The 23,002-nt window shown below is 48.1% G+C and overlaps 1 protein-coding gene across 2 annotated transcripts in view; it reads right to left on the bottom strand.

Moving 5' to 3' along the window:
* Positions 1-23,002, bottom strand: part of LOC140431052 (anoctamin-9-like) — a 368,406-nt gene that overhangs the window by 84,738 nt on the left and 260,666 nt on the right. For both annotated transcript variants that reach the window (XM_072518965.1, XM_072518966.1), the window contains exons 19-20: positions 22,597-22,739; positions 20,641-20,793 (exon numbers count right to left, since the gene is read on the bottom strand). In XM_072518965.1, coding sequence (XP_072375066.1) covers positions 20,641-20,793; positions 22,597-22,739 — 296 coding nt within the window. The remainder of the gene's footprint in view (positions 1-20,640; positions 20,794-22,596; positions 22,740-23,002) is intronic.

Raw genomic sequence — 23,002 nt, 5'->3', positions numbered from 1 at the left:
ACACAGCACAGCCAATCACCAGACAGGATCTACCACTATAAAGCCAGAGGGCACTAGGTTTCCCGCTCTCTCGGGACCCAGCTACTGAGACAGTCAAAGTCCACGAGCTAGCAAGCACAAACGCCATGCGATAGCTAGTAAGTCTGGTCAGGCTACTACAAGGTACTAGTCAGATCAGTATAGTGTCGACCCACAGCTGAATATGTACAGCAGTTCATCTAGTTGAATAAAACAGTGTTGCATCTTCTCCTGTGTTAGACGTCTGTTTCTAACTTCCCTGCATTGAGTGCAGTTCACATCGAACCAACCTGCCTAACAAAGAACAAAGAAATGTACAGCACAGGAACAGGCCCTTCGGCCCTCCAAGCCCGTGCCGACCATGCTGCCCGACTAAACTACAATCTTCTACACTTCCTGGGTCCGTATCCCTCTATTCCCATCCTATTCATGTATTTGTCAAGATGCCCCTTAAATGTCACTATCGTCCCTGCTTCCACCACCTCCTCCGGTAGCGAGTTCCAGGCACCCACTACGCTCTGCGTAAAAAACTTGCCTCGTACATCTACTCTAAACCTTGCCCCTCTCACCTTAAACCTATGCCCCCTAGTAATTGACCCCTCTACCCCGGGGAAATGCCTCTGACTATCCACTCTGTCTATGCCCTTCATAATTTTGTAGACCTCTATCAGGTCGCCCCTCAACCTCCTTCGTTCCAGTGAGAACAAACCGAGTTTATTCAACCGCTCCTCATAGCTAATGCCCTCCATACCAGGCAACATTCTGGTAAATCTCTTCTGCACCCTCTCTAAAGCCTCCACATCCTTCTGGTACTGTGGCGACCAGAATTGAACACTATACTCCAAGTGTGGCCTAATTAAGGTTCCAACACATCATGGTACCAGAGTAATATTGATCTTGACGGACCTACCTCGACTAAATCAGCAAGCAGCCATCCAGTGAAAAGAAAACATCTAGAATTCTCCGCAACTCCGCATCTCCGGCAACCTCGGCGCCAACTGGAAAATCTTCAAGCAAAAGTTCCTCTTGTACATTGAGGCCTCCGACGTAGAGGCAGCAGCGGATGCCAGGAAGATCGCCCTATTCTTCTCCACTGCGGGGGACCACGCCATCCATATCTACAATTCTCTTACGTTCGCCAACGGCGAAGACAAAACGAAATTCAAAACAGTCCTGCTGATGTTTGACAGCCACTGCGACATTGAGGTGAATGAGAGCTTTGAAAGGTACATCTTCCAGCAGAGGCTTCAGGGTAAGGATGAACCTTTTCAGTCCTTCTTGACCCATCTCCGCATCCTAGCGCAGTCATGTAACTATGACTCGACGGCTGATTCCATGATCCGTGATCAGGTCCTTAAAATCAAACAGTTGACTCTCTCTCGCGCTATCGAGACATGCGTTGTCCATGAGCATGCCAAGAATCGTTACTCCCACATCAGGGCGGCAGAAACTGCAAAGCTAGCCTCCCACGAGCCAGAAAGGGTGCAGGCCATTGCACAGATGCAGGGCCTGAGTATCGAGGAGAGTGGCCGTTTTGCCTGCTTTTATCGGATCCCTGCGCATGCGCGCCACGACCGAGTGGACGACGAGACCTAAAACCCGACTGCGTAGGTGCGTACGTCGGCCGACTGCACTGCGCATGCGTGATGGCGCACAGATCGCGCTGATGTCAGCGTCATGACGTGTCCGAATTGTGGCTCCGCACACTTAAAGCAGCAATGTCCTGCAAGAGGACGCCAATGTCTCCAGCGTGGCCAGCTTGGCCACTACGCAGCCCTTTGCAGATCCACTCCACCACTCAGCAACCAGCGATCCCGGCTGCGGCACAGAAGTATCCGCTCAATACAACAAGGCATGCCAGATTCTGATCTCGACAGCCCAACGGACCCTGTTGCTGACTGCCTCAAGTCTCCATATCGGGTGGGCATCATAACCACACATGAGCTGGCCTCCACCACGCCTGTGAAACCCCTCTTGATCCTCAGTGTGGATCCCGACGATGAGTGATGTGCTGTCCTCACTGTTAACAAGGCTTGCATCCGATTTAAACTGGACACTGGCGCATCTGCGAACCTCATCTCACAATCCGATCTCAACACCATCCGGCCCGACCAAGCATTCTTCCACCGGCCTGCCAGCTTCTTGACTACAATGAAAATGCCATAGCTGCCAGTGGTTTGTGTCAACTAGGGGTATCCAACAAGGCGATCAAGGGAATGTTATGATTTGAAATCGGCAGGCCTGACAGGGCATCCCTGTTCGGTGCTCGCGCCTGCAAGCTCCTGAACCTGGTTCAGCGAGTCCACACCATGTCATCATCACCGGCGACGGCCTCACCCGACAGAAATTTGCAAGCCGACATAGACAACATTATCATGCAGTACCAGTGTATTCAATGGAATGGGCACGCACCCGTACCGATACAAAATACTGCTCAAGCCGAACGCCACCCCTGTAATCCATGCACCACGCCGGGTGCCGGCACCCCTCAAGGATCGTCTGAAAAAGCAACTACAGGACCTCCAAGACCAGGGCATCATCTCGAAGGTCACGGAGCCAACAGACTGGGTCAGCTCCATGGTCTGCGTAAAGAAGCCATCAGGGGAGATCCGCATTTGCATTGATCCCAAGGATCTAAACCGCAACAGCATGCGGGAGCATTACCCGGTCCCGAAGCGTGAAGAGTTAACCGGTAAGATGGCTCATGCCAAATTCTTCACTAAGCTGGATGCCTCCCGGGGTTTTGGCAAATACAGATGGACACGTCCAGTCGCAAGCTGTGCACGTTCAACACCCCGTTCGGCCGCTACTGTTACAACCGCATGCCTTTCGGTATCATATCTTCCTCCTAAGTGTTTCATCGCATCATGGAGCAGATGATGGAGGGCATCGAGGGGGTACGAGTATACGTGGTCATCTGGTCCACAACGCCCAGGAACACATCGCTCGCCTCAAGCAGGTCTTCCAGCAAATTCATGAACATGGTCTCCAGCTCAACAGGGCCAAGTGCTTATTTGGTCAATCTGATCTAAAATTTCTAGGCCACCACATCTCGCGACAGGGTGTGCGGCCAGACGCAGACAAGGTCTTGGCGATCAACGCCATGAAGACCCCGGAGGACAAGAATGCGGTCCTCCGCTTCCTCAAGATGGTCAAATTTCTCGGGAAATTCATTCCCAACATGGCATCCCACACCACGGCCCTCCGCCATCTCGTCAAGAAGTCAACGGAATTCCAGTGGCTGCCCACACATGAAGCAGAATGGCGTGAGCTGAAGGCAAAGCTCACCACAGCCCCAGTTCTTGCGTTCTTCGACCCAACCAAGGAAACCAAAATATCAACTAATGCAACCAGGACGGCATTGGGGTGGTGCTCCTCCAGCGAGATGACTCCTCGTCCTGGGCTCCAGGGGCATATGCCTCCAGGCCATGATGCCCAGATCGAAAAGGAGTGTCTGGGTCTCCTGACAGGAATAGTCAAGTTTCATTTTTTTTTAAAACACATGCAAACAGGTATAATAATATAGTCCATTTTTCTTTGTTCTTCTTCCTCCAACCGAAATCCTTCTCGATTGACAGTCTCTTTAAACAAAGTCTCTGCATGATCCATCCATTCCTCTACTCCTTGGCATTTCTCTTTAGAATCAGATACTTTAGTTCAATCTGACCACAGAGTCGTTTGCAATTCTCCAATACAGGAGCATTGGTGATCACAGCTTTCAGGCAGTAAAAATGCCTGTTGAAAGTCTACTGTCCATTGAATTTTTTTACGTTTCTTCAGCAATTCCATCAGTGGAGTAATCACGCCACAAAACCTTTGCACAACTGTTCGATCAAATCCACTCATGCTAAGAAATCGAATTATTTCCCTTTGTCTTGAGGGTATCGGAAACTCTGCAAGGAAAGTGATTCGGGCTGCTCCAAATTCACTTTCGGCTAGGTTCATCACCAAACCCGCCGCCTGAAGTCGATCGAGGAACTCCATACGATGTTTTAAATGTTCTTTCCATGTCTGGAAGTTGTAAATAAAAGCAGATCGTCCCAATTTCTCAATGAAATCCTTCAAACGCAGGATAGGATAAGAGTCCGTTCTTGTAACTGCATTCACCTTTCGACAGTCCACACACAACCGTTGGGTACCGTCTGGTTTAGGTACCATCACTATGGGTGAGCTCCATTGGGCTGCAACCCACTTCAATTATGCCATTCTTCAGCATACCCTCAATCTCTTTGTTAATCTGTGCCAATTTTAAAGGATTAAATCTATATAGATGTTGTTTGATAGGAACAGCATTTCCCACATCTACATCATGTATAGCCATTTTCGTACTTCCCAATTTATCTCTACAAACTTGCCCATGTGATATCAATAACTCTTTCAGGTCAGTTCGTTTTTCCTCTGGAAGGTAACTTTTGTGAGGGCCACGAAGAATCCAGCACGAGTTTTAAGGATACAAAGTAATAACATTTATTTACAATAACATATGTATATGTAACAGCAGCAGCAACTTCCCTTGCTGCACACTCCTTCCTGCTGGTTCCAAACTGGCCAGCTTTATTTATACTTGGAGCTTACTAATGGTTTCTCCGCCCCCCTCATTGGGGAAGCTCATACTCCCACAGGATTGTGTGATTGTCATTAGTCCCCAGCCAATGGTAAGCAGGCAGGTTATAACATCCCTCCCCCTCAAAGTCCAAGGAATCCACCAAAGACCCTGGCGCAGGAGGGCGTCGGACTCGTTTTGCTGCAGGCCGGACACCATTTGCACGCGGCGTTGGATCAGGCGGCGTGTAACGAGATGGAGACTGGCGCTTCCGAGATGAACGGCGTAACGGTTGTACATACACGGCCCGTGGACCCGAGGATTCCCCCTCTGATGCGTCCTGTGTCTCCATCTCTGAGTCAGAGTCTGCTGCCTCCGTCATGTCAGCGTCTCTATCTCCATTCGGTTCTGTAACGACCTGCGCAGGCTTCGAGTGAGGCACCAGTGGAAGATTGTGAGGATTACCTTCCCTTGTCTCTGGTCTCTGCGGCTGTAGAAATGAGCTCCGGGGGCGGGGAATCTTTTGAGGGGATAGTCTTCTGAACCGAACGTGGTCTACACGTTTACGCTGGAGACGACCCTGGGCTTGAACCTGGTAAGATATAGGGCCCGTTTGGCGAAAGATTACGCCAGGAACCCACTGGGCAGCACCAGCAAAATTCCGAACGAACACTGGGTCACCGGGCGCAAACTGCCGAATCGGCCGATGACGAGAAAATCCCTGTCCCTGCCGTTCTTGTGTGCGACGTACTTTTCCGCCAATGTCCGGGGAAACCATACTGAGGCGGGTGCGAAGTCTCCGGCCCATTAGGAGTTCTGCGGGAGCTACCCCAGTCACCACATGGGGGGTGGTCCGATACGTAAACAAAAAGCGAGCCAGTCTCGTGTCCATTGATCCGGAAGACTGCTTCTTTAGGCCTCTTTTGAATGTCTGCACTGCGCGCTCTGCCAACCCATTTGAAGCCAGGTGGTAAGGGGCAGTGCGGACATGGCGTATGCCGTTCATCTTCATGAACCTCGCAAACTCCTCATTCGTGAATGGAGTGCCGTTATCCGTGACCAGCACCTCGGGGAGGCCATGCGTACTAAAAGACAAACGCATCTTTTCAATTGTTGCGCAGGACGTTGTCCCCTGCATCTTATGCACCTCTAGCCATTTAGACTGGGCGTCGTTGAAGAGATGGAACATGGATCCTTGAAAAGGGCCTGCGAAATCTGCATGCAAGCGTGCCCAAGGCCGCCCTGGCCATTCCCAGTGATGTAGGGGCACGGCCGGCGGAAGCTTCTGATGCTCCTGGCAAATGGAGCAGTTTTGGGCCACCTTCTCAATGTCAGTGTCGAGGCCTGGCCACCAGACATAACTCAGGGCCAACATTTTCATTTTGGTCACACCTGGATGCCCATTGTGCAAGTCTCTTAGTATCAGCTCCTGGCCTTTTTCCGGGACAATCACACGCGTCCCCCACAAGAGGATGCCGTCTTCCACCCTGAATTCTGACATCTTGGAGGAAAATGCCCGCAACTCGCCTGGGAGCTGTCTATGCTGCCCACCATACAGGACTATGTGCCGAACCTTTGACAGGACTGGCTCCGTCTGGGTCCACTCACGGATCTGTGATGCCGTGACAGGCAAGGTATCCATAAAATTTAGGGATGCAACCACCTCACCGGTCGTGGGGCTCGACATGGGGCCGGTCGATAAAGGCAATAGGCTCAGTGCGTCGGCATTTGCTATCTGCGTTCCTGGTTTGTGCTCCAGAGAATACTCGTATGCCGCAAGCAACAAAGCCCAGCGCTGAATCCGTGCGGAAGCAATGGGCGGTATTGGCTTATCCTCTCTGAAAAGTCCCAGCAGTGGCTTATGATCAGTCACGATAGTGAAATGGCGGCCATACACGTACTGGTGGAAGCGTTTCACCGCAAAAACCACTGCCAGGCCCTCCTTCTCGATCTGCGCGTACTTTTTCTCCGCTGCAGTCAATGTGCGGGAGGCGAAAGCTATCGGTCACTCGGCCCCGTTCTCCATCTTGTGGGACAGGACGGCCCCAATACCATACGGGGATGCATCCCATCCTCGTCGCCAGTTTTGTGAGGGCCACGAAGAATCCAGCACGGGTTTGAAGGATATAAAGTAATAACATTTATTACAATAACATATATATATATATATATATAACAGCAGCAGCAACTTCCCTTGCTGCACACTCCTTCCTGCTGGTTCCAAACTGGCCAGCTTTATTTATACTTGGAGTTTACTAAAGGTTTCTCTGCCCCCCTCATTGGGGCAGCTCATACTCCCACAGGATTGTGGGATTGTTATTAGTCCCCAGCCAATGGTAAGCAGGCAGGTTATAACAGTAACTTAACAATTCATCCCAATTTTTAAGAACATCCTCATTTTCCAATTTAATTTGAGGTATGTCAAATTTACAATCATCTGGATTTGGCTCGTCATTTTGAGTTAGAATCATTAAAACTTCCTTTTTCTCTCCTTCCCTTTCAAAGTACCTTTTAAGCATATTCACATGACACACTCGGTGAGACCATAAGACCATAAGACATAGGAGCGGAAGTAAGGCCATTCGGCCCATCGAGTCCACTCCACCATTCAATCATGGCTGATTTCAACTCCATTTACCCGCTCTCTCTCCATAGCCCTTAATTACTCGAGAAATCAAGAATTTATCAACTTCTGTCTTAAAGACACTCAACGTCCCGGCCTCCACCGCCCTCTGGGGCAATGAATTCCACAGACCCACCACTCTCTGGCTGAAGAAATTTCTCCTCATCTCTGTTCTAAAGTGACTCCCTTTTATTCTAAGGCTGTGCCCCCGGGTCCTAGTCTCCCCTGCTAATGGAAACTACTTCCCCACGTCCACCCTATCTAAGCCATTCATTATCTTGTAAGTTTCTATTAGATCTCCCCTCAACCGCCTAAACTCCAATGAATATAATCCCAGGCTCCTCAGACGTTCATCGTATGTTCGGCCTACCATTCCTGGGATCATCCGTGTGAATCTCCGCTGGACCCGCTCCAGTGCCAGTATGTCCTTCCTGAGGTGTGGGGCCCAAAATTGCTCACAGTATTCTAAATGGGGCCTAACTAATGCTTTATAAAGCTTCAGAAGTACATCCCTGCTTTTATATTCCAAGCCTCTTGAGATGAATGACAACATTGCATTTGCTTTCTTAATTACGGACTCAACCTGCAAGTTTACCTTTAGAGAATCCTGGACTAGGACTCCCAAGTCCCTTTGCACTTCAGCATTATGAATTTTGTCACCGTTTAGAAAATAGTCCATGCCTCTATACTTTTTTCCAAAGTGCAAGACCTCGCACTTGCCCACGTTGAATTTCATCAGCCATTTCTTGGACCACTCTCCTAAACTGTCTAAATCTTTCTGCAGCCTCCCCACCTCCTCCATACTACCTGCCCCATCACCTATCTTTGTATCATCGGCAAACTTAGCCAGAATGTCCACAGTCCCGCCATCTAGATCGTTAATATGTGAAGAGAACAGCTGTGGCCCCAACACTGAATCCTGCGGGACACCACTCGTCACCGGTTGCCATTCCGAAAAAGAACCTTTTATCCCAACTCTCTGCCTTCTGCCTGACAGCCAATCGTCAATCCATGTTAGTACCTTGCCTCGAATACCATGGGCCCTTATTTTACTCAGCAGTCTCCCGTGAGGCACCTTATCAAAGGCCTTTTGGAAGTCAAGATAGATAACATCCATTGGCTCTCCTTGGTCTAACCTATTTGTTATCTCTTCAAAGAACTTTAACAGATTTGTCAGGGACAACCTCCCCTTACTAAATCCATGCTGACTTGTCCTAATCTGACCCTGCACTTCCAAGAATTTAGAAATCTCATCCTTAACAATGGATTCTAGAATCTTGCCAACAACTGAGGTTAGGCTAATTGGCCTATAATTTTCCATCTTTTTCCTTGTTCCCTTCTTGAACAGGGGGGTTACAACAGCGATTTTCCAATCCTCTGGGACTTTCCCGGACTCGAGTGACTTTTGAAAGATCATAACTAACGCCTCCACTATTTCTTCAGCTATCTCCTTTAGAACTCTAGGATGTAGTCCATCTGGGCCCGGAGATTTATCAATTTTTAGACCTCTTAGTTTCTCTAGCACTTTCTCCTTTCAACTCTGCCCCCTGACTCTCCGGAATTGTTGGAATATTACTCATGTCTTCTACTATGAAGACTGACGCAAAGTACTTATTTAGTTCCTCAGCTATTTCCTTGTCTCCCATCACAAAATTACCAGCGTCATTTTGGAGCGGCCCAATGTCTACTTTTGCCTCCCATTTGTTTTTAATGTATTTAAAGAAACTTTTACTATCATTCCTAATGTTACTGGCTAGCCTACCTTCATATTTGATCCTCTCTTTCCTTATTTCTCTCTTTGTTATCCTCTGTTTGTTTTTGTAGCCGTCCCAATCTTCTGACTTCCCACTACTCTTTGCCACATTATAGGCTTTCTCTTTTGCTTTGATGCATTCCCTAACTTCCTTTGTCAGCTATGGCTGCCTAATCCCCCCTCTGATAACCTTTCTTTTCTTTGGGATGAACCTCTGTACTGTGTCCTCAATTACTCCCAGAAAATCCTGCCATTGCTGTTCTACTGTCTTTCCCACTAGGCTCTGCTCCCAGTCGATTTTCGTCAGTTCCTCCCTCATGCCCCTGTAGTTACCTTTATTTAACTGTAACACCTTTACATCTGATTCTACCTTCTTTCTTTCAAATTGGAGATTGAATTCTACCATATTATGATCACTGCCTCCTAAGTGCTCCCTTACTTTAAGATCTTTAATCAAGTCTGGCTCATTACATAACACTAAGTCCAGAATGGCCTGTTCCCTCGTGGGCTCCATCACAAGCTGTTCCAAATAGCCCTCCTGTAAACATTGAATGAATTCCCTTTCCTTGGGTCCACTGGCAGCATTATTTACCCAGTCCACCTGCATATTGAAGTCCCCCATGATCACTGTGACCTTGCCTTTCTGACATGCACTTTCTATTTTGTGGTGCATTTTGTGCCCCCGGTCCTGACCACTGTTAGGAGGCCTGTACATAACTCCCATTATGGTTTTTTTGCCTTTGTGGTTCCTCAACTCTACCCACACAGACTCCACATCATCTGACCCTATGTCGTTTAGTGCTATTGATTTAATTTCATTCCTAATTAACAAGGCAACCCCGCCCCCTCTGCCCACCTCTCTGTCTTTTCGATAGGTTGTGAATCCCTGGATGTTTAAATGCCAGTCCTGAACCCCCTGCAACCATGTCTCTGTGATGCCTACCACATCATACCTGCCAGTCACAATCTGGGCCACAAGCTCATCTACCTTGTTCCGTACACTGCGCGCATTTAAATATAGCACCTTTAATTCTCTATTGACCGTCCCTTTTTGTTTTCTTAGTGTGGTGGACCTTGGTTTACTGAGCCTTTCCATACACTGTGTCATATTTTGTGGGATGGGGACTATTGTAACCTCTCCTGAGTTTTGTCTTTTCGTGGTTTTTTGTATTCCTAAGCAGCTACGCTTCCCACTGATTACTTCACCTCTTGGTTCCCTGACTTTCCCTTCCCCCCAATCTTTAGTCCTATTGACCACCCTATTTATTCTTTTCGCCAGAACACTGGCCCCAGCTCGGTTCAGGTGGAGACCATCCCAACGGTTAAAGTCCCAAAATTGATGCCAGTGTCCCATGAAAAGGAACCCCTCTTTCCCACACCACTCTTTCAGCCACGTGTTAACTTCCCTTATTCTTGCCTCCCTATGCCAATTTGTACGTGGCTCGGGCAGTAATCCAGAGATTATGACCCTTGAGGACCTGTTTTTTAATTTGAATCCTAGCTCTTTATAATCTCTAAACAGGTCCTCTTTCCTAGACTTGCCTATGTTGTTGGTACCGACATGGACCACAACAACTGGATCCTCCCCCTCCCTCTCCAGTATCCTTTCAAGCCGGTCAGAGATGTCCCGCGCCCTAGCACCGGGCAGGCAACATACCATGCGGGACTCTTTATCCTGCTCACAAAGGATACTATCTATCCCCTGATAATAGAATCCCCTACAACTACAACTTGCCTATTTACTCCCTCCCCTTGAATGGCCTGCTGAACCATGGTGCCTTGGTCAGCTGACTCATCCTTCCTGCAGCCCTGTTCGCCATCCACACAGGGAGCAAGTGTCTCATACCTGTTGGATAGAGTCAAGGGCTGAGGCTCCTGAGTTCCTGACTGCTGGTTCTCTTTACCTGCCTGACTTGCAGTCACACCCTGCTGTCCCTGGCCACTGGCAGGATTTAAACTACTTATTCTGACAGGTGTGACTGCCTCCTGAAACACAGTGTCCAGGTAAGTCTCCCTCTCCCGGATGTGCCTCAGTGTTTGAAGCTCAGACTCCAGCTCATCAACTCTGAGCCGGAGCTCTTCGAGCAGCCAACACTTACTGCAGATGTGGCCGCTGCAGCTCGCAATGGGATCTGCCAGCTCCCACATCAAGCAGCTCAAGCACATCACCTGACCAGCCATCACTAATTAATTAATTAGTTTTAATTTAAGTTTATAAGTTTAGCTGTGTTTTTTTTTAAATTTGGGGCAGATTTGCTATCAACCACTCAGATCACAGCTTCCCTCTGACGTCACTTTTGGGGGAAAAAACTGGAAAACAGGAAGTTACCGTTAGGTTTTTATACTCACAGAGACTGCTCCTCCTCCTCCGAACGGCTCCCGAAATTAGGCCCGAAGAAAGAGAGAGAACAAAACAGTAGGGAAAAAGCACCTTCTCCCACTCTTCACCGAATTACCTCACTTCCTTCTTCCTTCTTTCTGGTGTTTTTACCACATAATTCACCTCACTTAATTTCCTTTCAATCTGATACGGTCCACAAAACCTAGCTTTTAAAGGCTCACCTACCACTGGTAACAACACTAAAAATTTATCCCCACTGACAAAACTACCAACTTTGGATTTCTTGTCCGCTACCCGTTTCATCACATTTTGTGCAACTTGCAAATGTTGTCGAGCCAATTCAACTGCTCTATTTAATCGTTCCCTAAAATTTGACACGTAATCCAATTGTGTAATTTCTGATTTCTCACCCACCAATTTTTCCTGAATCAATTTAAGTGGTCCCCTTACCTCATGACCAAAAATACCCACCCGAATCCGTGAAGCAGCTAGTTTAAATACTCACCGCTCGACTCTGTAGCTCCGCCCACTCCAACAGCTGAATTTCCGCTGAAAAGACTCGAATCTGCGAAGCAGCTAGTTTAAATACTCTCCGCTCGACTCTGTAGCTCCGCCCACTCCGACAGCTGAATTCCCGCCGAAAAGACCCAAATCCGCGAAGCAGCTCGTTTAAATACTCACCGCCTGACTCTGGAGCTCCGTCCACTCCAACAGCCGAATTCCCGCTGAAAAGACTCGAATCCGCGAAGCAGCTAGTTTAAATACTCACTGCTCGACTCTGTAGCTCCGCCCACTCCAACAGCTGAATTCCCGCCGAAAAGACCCAAATCCGCGAAGCAGCTCGTTTAAATACTCACCGCCCGACTCTGGAGCTCCGTCCACTCCAACAGCCGAATTCCCGCTGAAAAGACTCGAATCCGCGAAGCAGCTAGTTTAAATACTCACCGCTCGACTCTGTAGCTCCGCCCACTCCAACAGCTGAATTCCTGCCGAAAAGACTCGAATCCGCGAAGCAGCTCGTTTAAATACTAACCGCTCGACTCGGTAGCTCCGCCCACTCCATCAGCTGAATTCCCGCTGAAAAGACTCGAATCCGCGAAGCAGCTCGTTTAAATACTCACCGCTCGACTCTGTAGCTCCGCCCACTCCAACAGCTGAATTCCTGCCGAAAAGACTCGAATCCGCGAAGCAACTAGTTTAAATACTCACCGCTCGACTCTGTAGCTCCGCCCACTCCAACAGCTGAATTCCCGCTGAAAAGACTCGAATCCGCGAAGCAGCTCGTTTAAATACTCACCGCTCGACTCTGTAGCTCCGCCCACTCCAACAGCTGAATTCCCGCTGAAAAGACTCGAATCCGCGAAGCAGCTAGTTTAAATACTCACTGCTCGACTCTGTAGCTCCGCCCACTCCAACAGCTGAATTCCCGCTGAAAAGACTCGAATCCGTGAAGCAGCTAGATTAAATATTCACCGCTCGACTCTGTAGCTCCTCCACTCCATCAGCTGAATTCCCGCTGAAAAGACTCGAATCCGCGAAGCAGCTCGTTTAAATACTCACCGCTCGACTCTGTAGCTCCGCCCACTCCAACAGCTGAATTCCCGCTGAAAAGACTCGGATCCGCGAAGCAGCTCGTTTAAATACTAACCGCTCGACTCTGGAGCTCCGCCCACTCCATCAGCTGAATTTCCGCTGAAAAGACTCGAATCCGTGAAGCAGCCCGTTTAAATACTCACCGCTCGACTCTGTAGCTCCGCCCACTCCAACAGCCGAATTCCCGCTGAAAAGACTCGAATCCGCGAAGCAGCTAGTTTAAATACTCACCGCTCGACTCTGGAGCTCCGCCCACTCCAACAGCCGAATTCCCGCTGAAAAGACTCGAATCCGCGAAGCAGCTAGTTTAAATACTCACCGCCCGACTCTGTAGCTCCGCCCACTCCAACAGCTGAATTCCCGCTGAAAAGAGGTGAATAAGGTGGGAGGAGAAGCATATTCAGATGCCAGATGGGAAGGGTGGCAGACTTGGAGGTCAGGTGGAAGCAGAGGCAGATTTGCAGGCTGGGCAGACCGGCTGGGAGGGAATACTTGCAAGAACAGGGATGGAGGTGAGTGTATATGCAAGGGAGAGGCATGCAAGAGAAGTATAACACAATCTTTATTAGTGTCACAAGTAGGCTTACATTAACGCTGCAATGAAGTGGCTGTGAAAATCCCCTAGTCGTCACACTACGTCGCCTTTTCGGGCACACAGAGGGAGAATGTCCAATTCACCTAATAAGCACGTCTTTCTGGCATGTGTGCGAGAGAGGTGAGTGTCTGTGCAAACGAGAGAGGTGAGCATGGGCGTGTGAGGTGAGCACAATGTGTGTGTGAGAAAGGTGAGCGTGTGTGAGAGTCAAGCGTGAATGTGTGAGAGAGTGAGGTGAGTGTGTCAAATCCCTTGGAGGCCAAATCACAGTGTCTTTAAGACAGAGATAGATAGGTTCTTGATTAATCAGGGGATCATGGGTTATGGGGAGAAGGCAGGAGAATGGGGATGAGAAAATATCAGCCATGATTGAATGGCGGAGCAGACTCGATGGGCCTAGTGGCCTAATTCTGCTCCTATGTCTTCTGGTCCCATGGTCTTTGAAATGAAAAACTGATTCAATTTCACACAGCAATCCATTTCACTAGCTAGTGATTGACAGTTTTATTTGTCCAAAGACAAGTGCTTGGTGGATTGTTTATCAATCTTTCCCTTCATGCTCGAATGCATCTCAAGTACTCTGCTTTGATGCTAACCACAATGCTTATAAACACTCTTGCTATGATTGACAGTTCCTCACCATATCAAAAGAAGCCAAGTGGCTTCATTTCCTCTTGTCAACTGCAGAAAACACTTAGCTCCTTTTAAGCTAATTGGTTTTATAGGACGCCTGTGACACTTGTAACAGCTGCTGCTTGAAACATTTCTGTCTGAGGCAGCATATGTTAAGGAAGGGTAAGCGAAAATGCAGTGATCTTTCACTCACTGCCTAGACTGCTCTTCAACTTTCAGCCAGGGGTGACTGATGAGGGGTTTGATGGGGGTGACAGATGGCGGGGGGCTGGGGGAGTGGGTGGGAAAGGGGAGTGGGTGAGAGGGTGCCGGGTCACCCTAATGTGTATGTGGCATGGGAGAGGGGTGGGGGGGAGGGTAACCCTTATTCCTGTGGTGGGGAAGAGGGTGCCCCTACTTGGCAGCTGGGGAAGGGGGGTACAGGATTTGCATTCGGGGGGGGGGGTGGTGGCTGGCTATTGGACCTCGGGATCGGGCCACCCGTTCAAAATGACAGCCTGACACCGGGATTCCAAAGGAGTCCGGCAAGCTCTCCCCTATGCAGAAAAATGCATGTTAAAGGCGAGAGACTCGCATCCTGGCCCCGCTCCCAGTGTCAGCAGAGACCAGTCCCGATTCCCTGCTGGCAGCAGCACTTAGACTCCAGAATGGTGAAAAAGTAGAGATTTGTAAAATAATAGGTTCAATGTCTTGCTTTGTACAGAAAGTGTTGAGGCACAGACCAAACTGTTTTAATAGTTTTGTCAATGCTTAAATTATTTTTGATGATTTTAGAAATGCTTCTGTATCATCTCGATCTCTAAGCACCCATCTCAATCTTACCATATTTTTCAGAACATAATTCAATAATACACCAATTTGCATGCCAAACTCAGTCTCTGATTACAGGTGTGCCAGACATACCGAACACGGCTGCCAAACCACAAGGTCGAGAAACTCTTGCTGAGAGCAATGAATTAAATCTTTGACCAGAATTTTACATTTAGAAATTTGCCATCAAGTCCAGTTTTGAAGGGATTTAAACTTTGAAGGAATTTCCAGCCATCCTTAGGAATATATGTGCATCCAGTGTTGCCATGGCAGTGACATGCTACATCAGATATTGTGGATACTAATACTGAAATATGCTACTATATTTGAGCAGACGTATTCAATGTCGGCTAAGACTTCTGACAGAAATATCGATGAAAAGGAATCATCAGGGAAGCAGTGGCACTGCTCCTTGGAACTGCATCATTCAAACCTTAGATCTGCCACTAATCCATTAGAGCTTTAGGTTATTGAGAGGGGGTGGTGGTGAAATCAACTAGAGCATCTTGTTGTGTTATATAATTTAGAATAACACAAGCTGCCACTTGATGCAGTTTTGAGTAAAAGATGCTCCAGAATTTGAAGTGAGTTCAATGTGTTTTATTGAATTATTAGCACAGTTCTCAATGAGTTCGACTCTGCTAATCTAAATGTAGTAACTCAGTCTAACTGAACCAGCCTTGCTCGAAGCCACGTGCTGGGGTGTGATGCTGAGGATACATCCTGTCTCACTCTGTAAATGTTGGTCTGTGGAAAGAGTGCCTCATCCCTTTTATAGTGAGATACCACCCCTGAGTGTCCTGGCTGCTCATTGGTCGTGTCCTATTCTATGTGTTCATTAGTTGCATGTTTGCATATCATGACATTGCCCCTTTTTTTTACTGTTTTGTTGGCCTATGTGAATGTATTTACATGTGAATGAGTCTGTCTAACGTGACTGACGGAGGACAACAGAACAGAGCAAACAAAACAAACGTTCACAAGACCAGTCTTTGAGGCTTGCGCCTGATCCTGGTCAACCGCCGGAGAGGTGGCGGAGAGGACAACGGCACCTTGACAGGCGGGATGGAAGCCTGACTGATGGTCTCATGGTGCGAGATATCAGGCGGTGGCAATTCAACATATGGAAATGGAGAAGAAAGTGGTTGCGGGCAGGCAACTTTGCGCAGTGCTCGTCGATTTCTTCGCACGATGGAGCCATCAGCCATACGTACAACTTAAGAGCGGGGCGTGGCCTGTCAAACAATGACATCCGAGGCAGACCACCCACCATCCGGTATCTGGATCCTGACAGTGTCTGCCGAGGATAGCACAGCCAGATCGGTGGCATGGGCATCATAGCCTTGCTTTTGACGGTCTCTGAGCTGCTGCATCTTCTGCAGCACCGGGAGGCGATCCAGGTTAGGCAGGTGTATGTCTGGAAGCGTTGTCCGCAGGTCCCTGTTCATCAGGAGTTGAGCCGGCGACATGCCAGTGGACAATGGAGTCGCCCTGTACGTGAGCAGTGCAAGGTAAATGTCAGAAGCAGAGTCCGCGGCCTTGCAGATGAGCTGTTTCACAATGTGCACCCCTTTCTCGACTTTTCCATTGGACTGCGGATAGTGCGGACTGGAGGTGACATGCTGGAAATTGTATGACCTGGCAAACGTGGACCATTCTCGACTGGTAAAGCACGGGCCATTGTCGCTCATGACGGTGATTGGGTGTCATGCCTTGAGAACGTCTCCTTACAGGCTTTGATGACGGTCCGAGAGGTGAGGTCCGGGAGCTTCAGCACCTCAGGGTAATTCGAGAAATAGTCAATGATCAATACATAGTGGCGACCATTCGCATGAACGAGGTCGATGCCAACCTTGGACCACGGAGAGGTCACTATGTCATGCTGTTGGAGCGTCTCCTTGCTCTGCGCTGGCTGGAACCGCTGACAGGTAGCACAGTTCAGGATCATGTTCGTGATGTCCTGGCTGATGCCAGGCCAGTAGACAGCTTGCCGGGCTCTGCGTCTACACTTCTCGACGCCCAGGTGTCCCTCATGAATCTGGCGCAGCACCAAGCTCTGGAGACTGAGCGGAATGAAAATCCTGTCAAGCTTGAGGAGGATACCATCAATCACCGTCAGGTCATCCTTCACATTGTAAAATTGTGGGCACTGCCCTTTCTGCCAGCCATTGGTGAAGTTGTGGATGACGCGCTGCAAGAGGGGGTCCTTGGCGGTCTCATCACGGATGAGAACTACCTTCTCATCTGTCGCCGGGAGAGTGCTAGCACACAGCTGCACCTGTGATTCGATGTGCTGAATGATCTCCAGCGGCTCACTGGGCGAGGTGTCGGAGCGGGACAATGCATCAGCGATGATGAGCTCCTTGCCAGGTGTGTATACCAAGTTGAAGTCATACCCCCTCAGTTTAAGCAGGATTCTCTGAAACCTAGGCGTCATGTCGTTCAGGTCCATGTGGATGATGTGGACCAGAGGCCTTTGATCCGTCTCGACAGTGAATGTCGGCAGGCCATAGACATAATCATGAAATTTGAGGATACCGGTGAGGAGACCCAAGCACTCCTTCTCAATCTATGCATATCTGGTTTCAGTGGGCGTCATCGCCCTTGATGCGAGGCTACTGGTGCCCAGGATGGTGTGTCATCTCGTTGAAGCAACACCGCACTGATGCCATCCTGACTCGCATCTGTGGGTATCTTTGTCTCCCGGTCCGGGTCAATGAATGCCAGGACTGGTGCAGTGGTGAGCTTGGCTTTCAGCTCCAGCCACTGTCTGGTGTGCCGCCTTCCACTCAAAGGCAGTTGACTTTTTCACCAGGTTGCGTAGGGCCGTGGTGTATGTGGCCATGTTTGGAATGAACTTGCCCAGAAAATTGACTATACCCAAGAAGCGCAGCACCGCCTTTTTGTCCTCAGGGACCTTCATCGCCTCGTGGCCTTGATTTTGTCTGTGTCCGGGCGCACACCATGCTGTGAGATCTGGCCGCTTAGGAACTTGAGCGTCGATGTGCCAAAACAACATTTGGACCTGTTTAACTTTCGGCCGTTGGCATGTACACTGCGGAATATCTTCTGGAGACGGGACACATGTTCTTCAGGGGTCGTGGACCATATGATGATGTCATCCACGTACACACAAACCCATTCAATGCCTTCCATCATCTATTCCATGATACGATGGAATATCTCCGATGCCTAGATGATGCCAAATGGCATGCGATTGTAGCAGTATCTGCCAAAAGGCGTGTTGAAGGTGCAGAGCCTTCTGCTGGACTCTTCCAGCTGGATTTGCCAAAATCCCTGTGATGCATCCAATTTGGTGAAGAAGTGCACTCTCACTCGTGAGTTCTTCCCGCTTCGGGATGGGGTAATGTTCCCGCATCGCATGATATTCTTATTGCGATCCTTGGGATAAATGCAGATGCGCAGGTCCCCCGAAGGCTCCTTTACGCACACCATCGAGCTGACCCAGTCAATCGGTTCGGTGACCTTGGATATGATGCGTTTTTGCTGAAGATCCTTGAGCTGTGCCTTCAGGCGCTCTCTCAGTGGATCATGGACCTGTCGTGGTGCGTGGACCACTGGCTTGGCATCAGGCCGTAGCAGAATCTTGTATCGATACGGCAGCGTGCCCATCCCGTCGAACACATCTAGATACTGGGCGAGGATGTCGTCGATGCCGGCCTGAAGATCCACTTGGGAGGATGTCGTGGTGTACACCCTTTGAATGAGGTTCAGCTGCTTGCAGGCATGCGCACCTAGTCTGGATGCCCTGCCCGGCTTAACAATTTCAAAGCATAACCGTGCTTGTGTGTGTCGGTTGGATACGTGAAGATGGCAGGTTCCCAGTGCCGTGATGGCATTCCTGTTGTAATCCAGGAGCTTGCAGGCAGCTGGAAGGACCGTGGGGGGCTTCTTAATGCGTCTGAAGTCTGCCTGTGAGAGGAGGTTGGCAGAGGCACCTGCGTCCAGCTTGAAGTGGATGGGGCAGTGGTTGACCTTCATCACTGCTCGCCATTCGTCCTCGGAATCCACAGCTAGGATGAATTGGACTTGCGAAGAGTCTGGTGTGGCATTTCACACGTTGTAATAATGCCCACACGGTAGGCGTTGTCCAAGCATTCAGCATCTGGATCCGTTGCACTGCTGGGATTAGAAGTCTGTAGGCGTTGTTGCACACTCCGGATGCGCGTCGTCAGAATTGGGAGTGCTGGCTCCTGATTGGTGGTGCAGATCTGCACAAGGCTGCAGAGTGGCCTGGCTTCCCGCAGTTTAAACAGCATCTGTCTCTTGCAGGGCAGTGTTTCTTTAAATGGGTGGTGCCACAGTTTGAACGCGTCATGACGTCGGCGTCCTGACGCTCCATGCGTCGTTGCACATGCGCAGTGCGGTTCTCAAGACGTCTGCACCTGTGCAGTGCGGGTTTCGGCCGCTTCGTTATCCCATTCACATCGGGTCCCGGGAAGAGAGTGCAAAATGGCCGCTTTCGTCAATGTTGAGGCACTGCATCCGGGAGATGGCCTGCACACTCTCCGCCTCGTGGGGGGCTAGTTTATCATTTTCTGCTGTTTTGTACTGGGAATAGCGATTTTCAGCGTGCTCATGCACTGTGCATGTTTCAATCGCGACTGGCAGGGTCATATGCTTGATCTTCAGTAACTGTTCTCTCAAAGGATCAGAGTGAACTCCAAAAATGATTTGGTCCCTGATCATGGAGTCAGTGATATCACCGAAGTTGCAGGATTGCGCTAGCAGTCTAAGGTTAGTTAAATGTGAGTTGAAGGATTCATCTTTATCTTGCAAAAGCTGCTTGAATATGTAGCGCTCGAAGATTTTGTTGGTATCCACCTCACAGTGGCTGTCAAACTTGTCCAGAATGGTCTGAAACTTTGTCTTGTCCTGGTCTTCGGCGAAGTGAAAGGAGTTGAATATTTCCAAGGCGTGATCACCCGCTGTGGTGAGGAGAAGAGCTATCTTCCGTACATCAGACACACCATTGAGGTCTGATGCTTCGACGTAAAGCTGAAATTTCTGCTTGAATGTCCGCCAATTGGCACTGAGATTGCCGGAGGTCCTGAGCTGGTGAGGAGCCTGAATCTTTTCCATTGTGCCAGTATACATTCGCTGGTCGTCACGGATCTTGCAGAGTTGAACTAACTAGATTGAACAGAGTCCTGGTATCATGTTGTGTTATGTAATTTGGAATATCACAAGCTGCCACTTGGTGCAGTTTTGAGTAAAAGATGCTCCAGACTTTAAAGTGAGTTCATATATAGTTCAATAATAGTTTTATTGAACTATTAGCACAGTTCTCAATGAGTCCGACTGTCTCCTAATCTAAATGTAGTAACTCAGTCTAACTGAACAAGCCTTGCTCTAAGCCATGTGCTGGGGTGTGATGCTGAGGATACACGCTGTCTCACTCTGTAGATATTGGTCTGTGGAAAGAGGCGGGGTGTGAGTGCCTCATCCCTTCTATAGTGAGATACCACCCCTGAGTGTCCTGACTGCTCATTGGTCATGTCCTATTCTATGGTGTTCATTAGCTGCATGTTTGCATATCTCATGACACATCTGACCACAAGTTAAAAGGGCAATTTGGATCACTGTTAAAGCACATTGCTCACTCATCTTTTTCATCTCAAACTTTTCTCATTGGATTGTTATGATTGTCACAGATACAAATGAACATACTCCCCGGCAGCAAAACAACGATTGTCGGTTGGAACCTTACCAATATCTTTTGCTTTTCGTGGTATGGGCCGTCTCTGAAGCACAAGCATCTTTCTGGCATCCAGTCGAATTTCAAATGCATTATTCAGTAATGCAAGTAATGGAGCCAGTGGGAAGGCTGCAACGAATATTGTGGTGAAACCATACTGAATGGCTGAAAAGGAAAAGATATAATAATATATGCACAACAACTGCTGGAATAAATGCCTCCACTGAGTGACAAAACATTGAATTCGATTATTTGAATTTTCAGTTGATATTTTGAGTTTCTACACATGCAAATCAAACGGCCTTGTCGCACCCAACTCGGGACGCAGCGAGACCATTAAATACTGTGAGATTTGCGACACTTGGGACGCCTCGTGAAATCTCACGAGATCTCAATGAGATCTCATGATCTGGATCTCGCCGTCACTGAGCGGGATCCAGATTTGCATATTTAAGTGAGCTGTTAGGCTCACTTAAACATGTCTGCATGTGGACCAGATGGAATGGCACTTGGCACTCCTACCACCAAAGCACCTTGGCAGCGTCACCTGGCACTGCCAGGGTGTCAAGCTCACTGTGCCTAGGTGCCCGGGTGCCAAGTTGCCACAGGCTGGGATTGGGCCAGGGTTGCCCTTGTGAGCGGGGTTTTGAGGGTCTCTTAACAACTCATCAGTGCAGGAAATGAAGGAACGCCGTTCCTCACCAAGACCTGGCGCTGTGAGGCAGCAGTGCTAACCACTGTGCTCTATAATCAGGGGATGACAATCTTGGTTAATCTTGGTGATACTTACTTTTTAGCAGTGAGCATTGGATGCTGACCATAACCAAAGCCCTGGCTCTTTCATGTTCCCTTCAATAGCCCTTTACCTATATTCCTCTGCTCTATTATGTCACAAATTGATTTCAATCACCTCTTGAATCCTTCCAACAGTCAACATCTAGTACATTGGATGCCAATATGCTTCTGGTTATGCTCTGTTTAACTTGTGGCCATTTTAATATATTCTCTAATTCTAACTCCAATTCCACAACCACATGTCAGTTTCCAGATTATTTTAGAAACATAAATCATGGTCTTGTTAGCTTTTCTGAATGAGACTAGATTCCGTTTCCTCCATTATCATTCAAAGTTCAGTAATCTATAATCTGGAATTATTCTTGTTATCATCTCTCAATCTTTTCCCCTGCTTCCACATCTTTCATTAATTCTATGATAACCACAGTTACACAGTGCTCCACACGCATGTTCTCTTAATACTCTTGGTGTCACTCCCTTCAACTTCATTCTGCGGATTTTATTGCAGCCCCAATATTTGTTTTTGCTGCCTTACTTGTCCATTTGGAAGAGGTTAACAATTCCTGTGAAACTATATTTAATAAAAGCCATGTCTTCGCAGGATCCAATTGGGAAAAATAACTCATTCCCTCTCCGAAAGCTATTCTCATATAAATTGCTGTTTTTTTCCCCTCTCTGTAGCATCTACTATTTAAATAAAACAATATCTTTATACTCTACATGCACAAATGTACTTCGCATTCATATTTTTCTTCATGTGTAGAGAGCCACATCCATGTTTATTGTGAATATTGGTAAAACCAATTGATACAATCATAACATCAATTTTTAATTGATAAGCTTCAAATCAAGAAATAGGTCAGAAAATGTAAAACAAAATTTATTTAAGAGGAATATTCTGAGTGAGTAAATAACTGAATTCTAGATTTCAATTTGATGAGAGAACTCATTAAAGCCCTAAACTCAATGGTTGGAATTTTCTGGCTGTTCTTATAGGCGAGATCTTCCAGTCCGGCCGATAGTGAACCCCGACCGAGGGTATCCTCGTGGTGGGGGATGCATACAACGGGAAACCCTATTGTCAGTAGTGGGACCAGAAGATGCAGCCAATGGTGAGCTGCCTCTGCCACTGAGTGAACAAGGGAATGTATTTAAGCAGAGTAAAAGACATACCCATTTCCAAAAACTCATTGAATAAACTGAAGGAGTCGACATGGTTCAGGTTGTAGTTTTTGACCCAGTGTTTTGTTGTTGCATCCTTCACATCATCCATTGAGATTTGTTTGTGATATTTTTTCCATTGATATTTCAGGGATCTATAAAGCATTCATATTTTAAATTAAATAGAGACATCGTCACAGAATCATACGATACAGAAGAGGACCTTCAACCCATCGAGTCTGCACCGGCAAAACTAAGTTAAATTTACACTTATCCCACTTTCCAGCACTTGGTCCATAGCTTTGAATATTTTGATATTTCAAGCGCTCATCCATGTACGTTTTAAAGGTTGTGTGAATTCCCACCGCTACTACCCTCCCAGACAGTGCATTCTAGATTCCCACCATCCCCTGGGTGA

Source organism: Scyliorhinus torazame, chromosome 10 (assembly GCF_047496885.1).
Source record: "Scyliorhinus torazame isolate Kashiwa2021f chromosome 10, sScyTor2.1, whole genome shotgun sequence".
Taxonomy (NCBI): Eukaryota; Metazoa; Chordata; class Chondrichthyes; order Carcharhiniformes; family Scyliorhinidae; genus Scyliorhinus; species Scyliorhinus torazame.
This window is presented reverse-complemented; position numbering and strand designations above follow the sequence as displayed.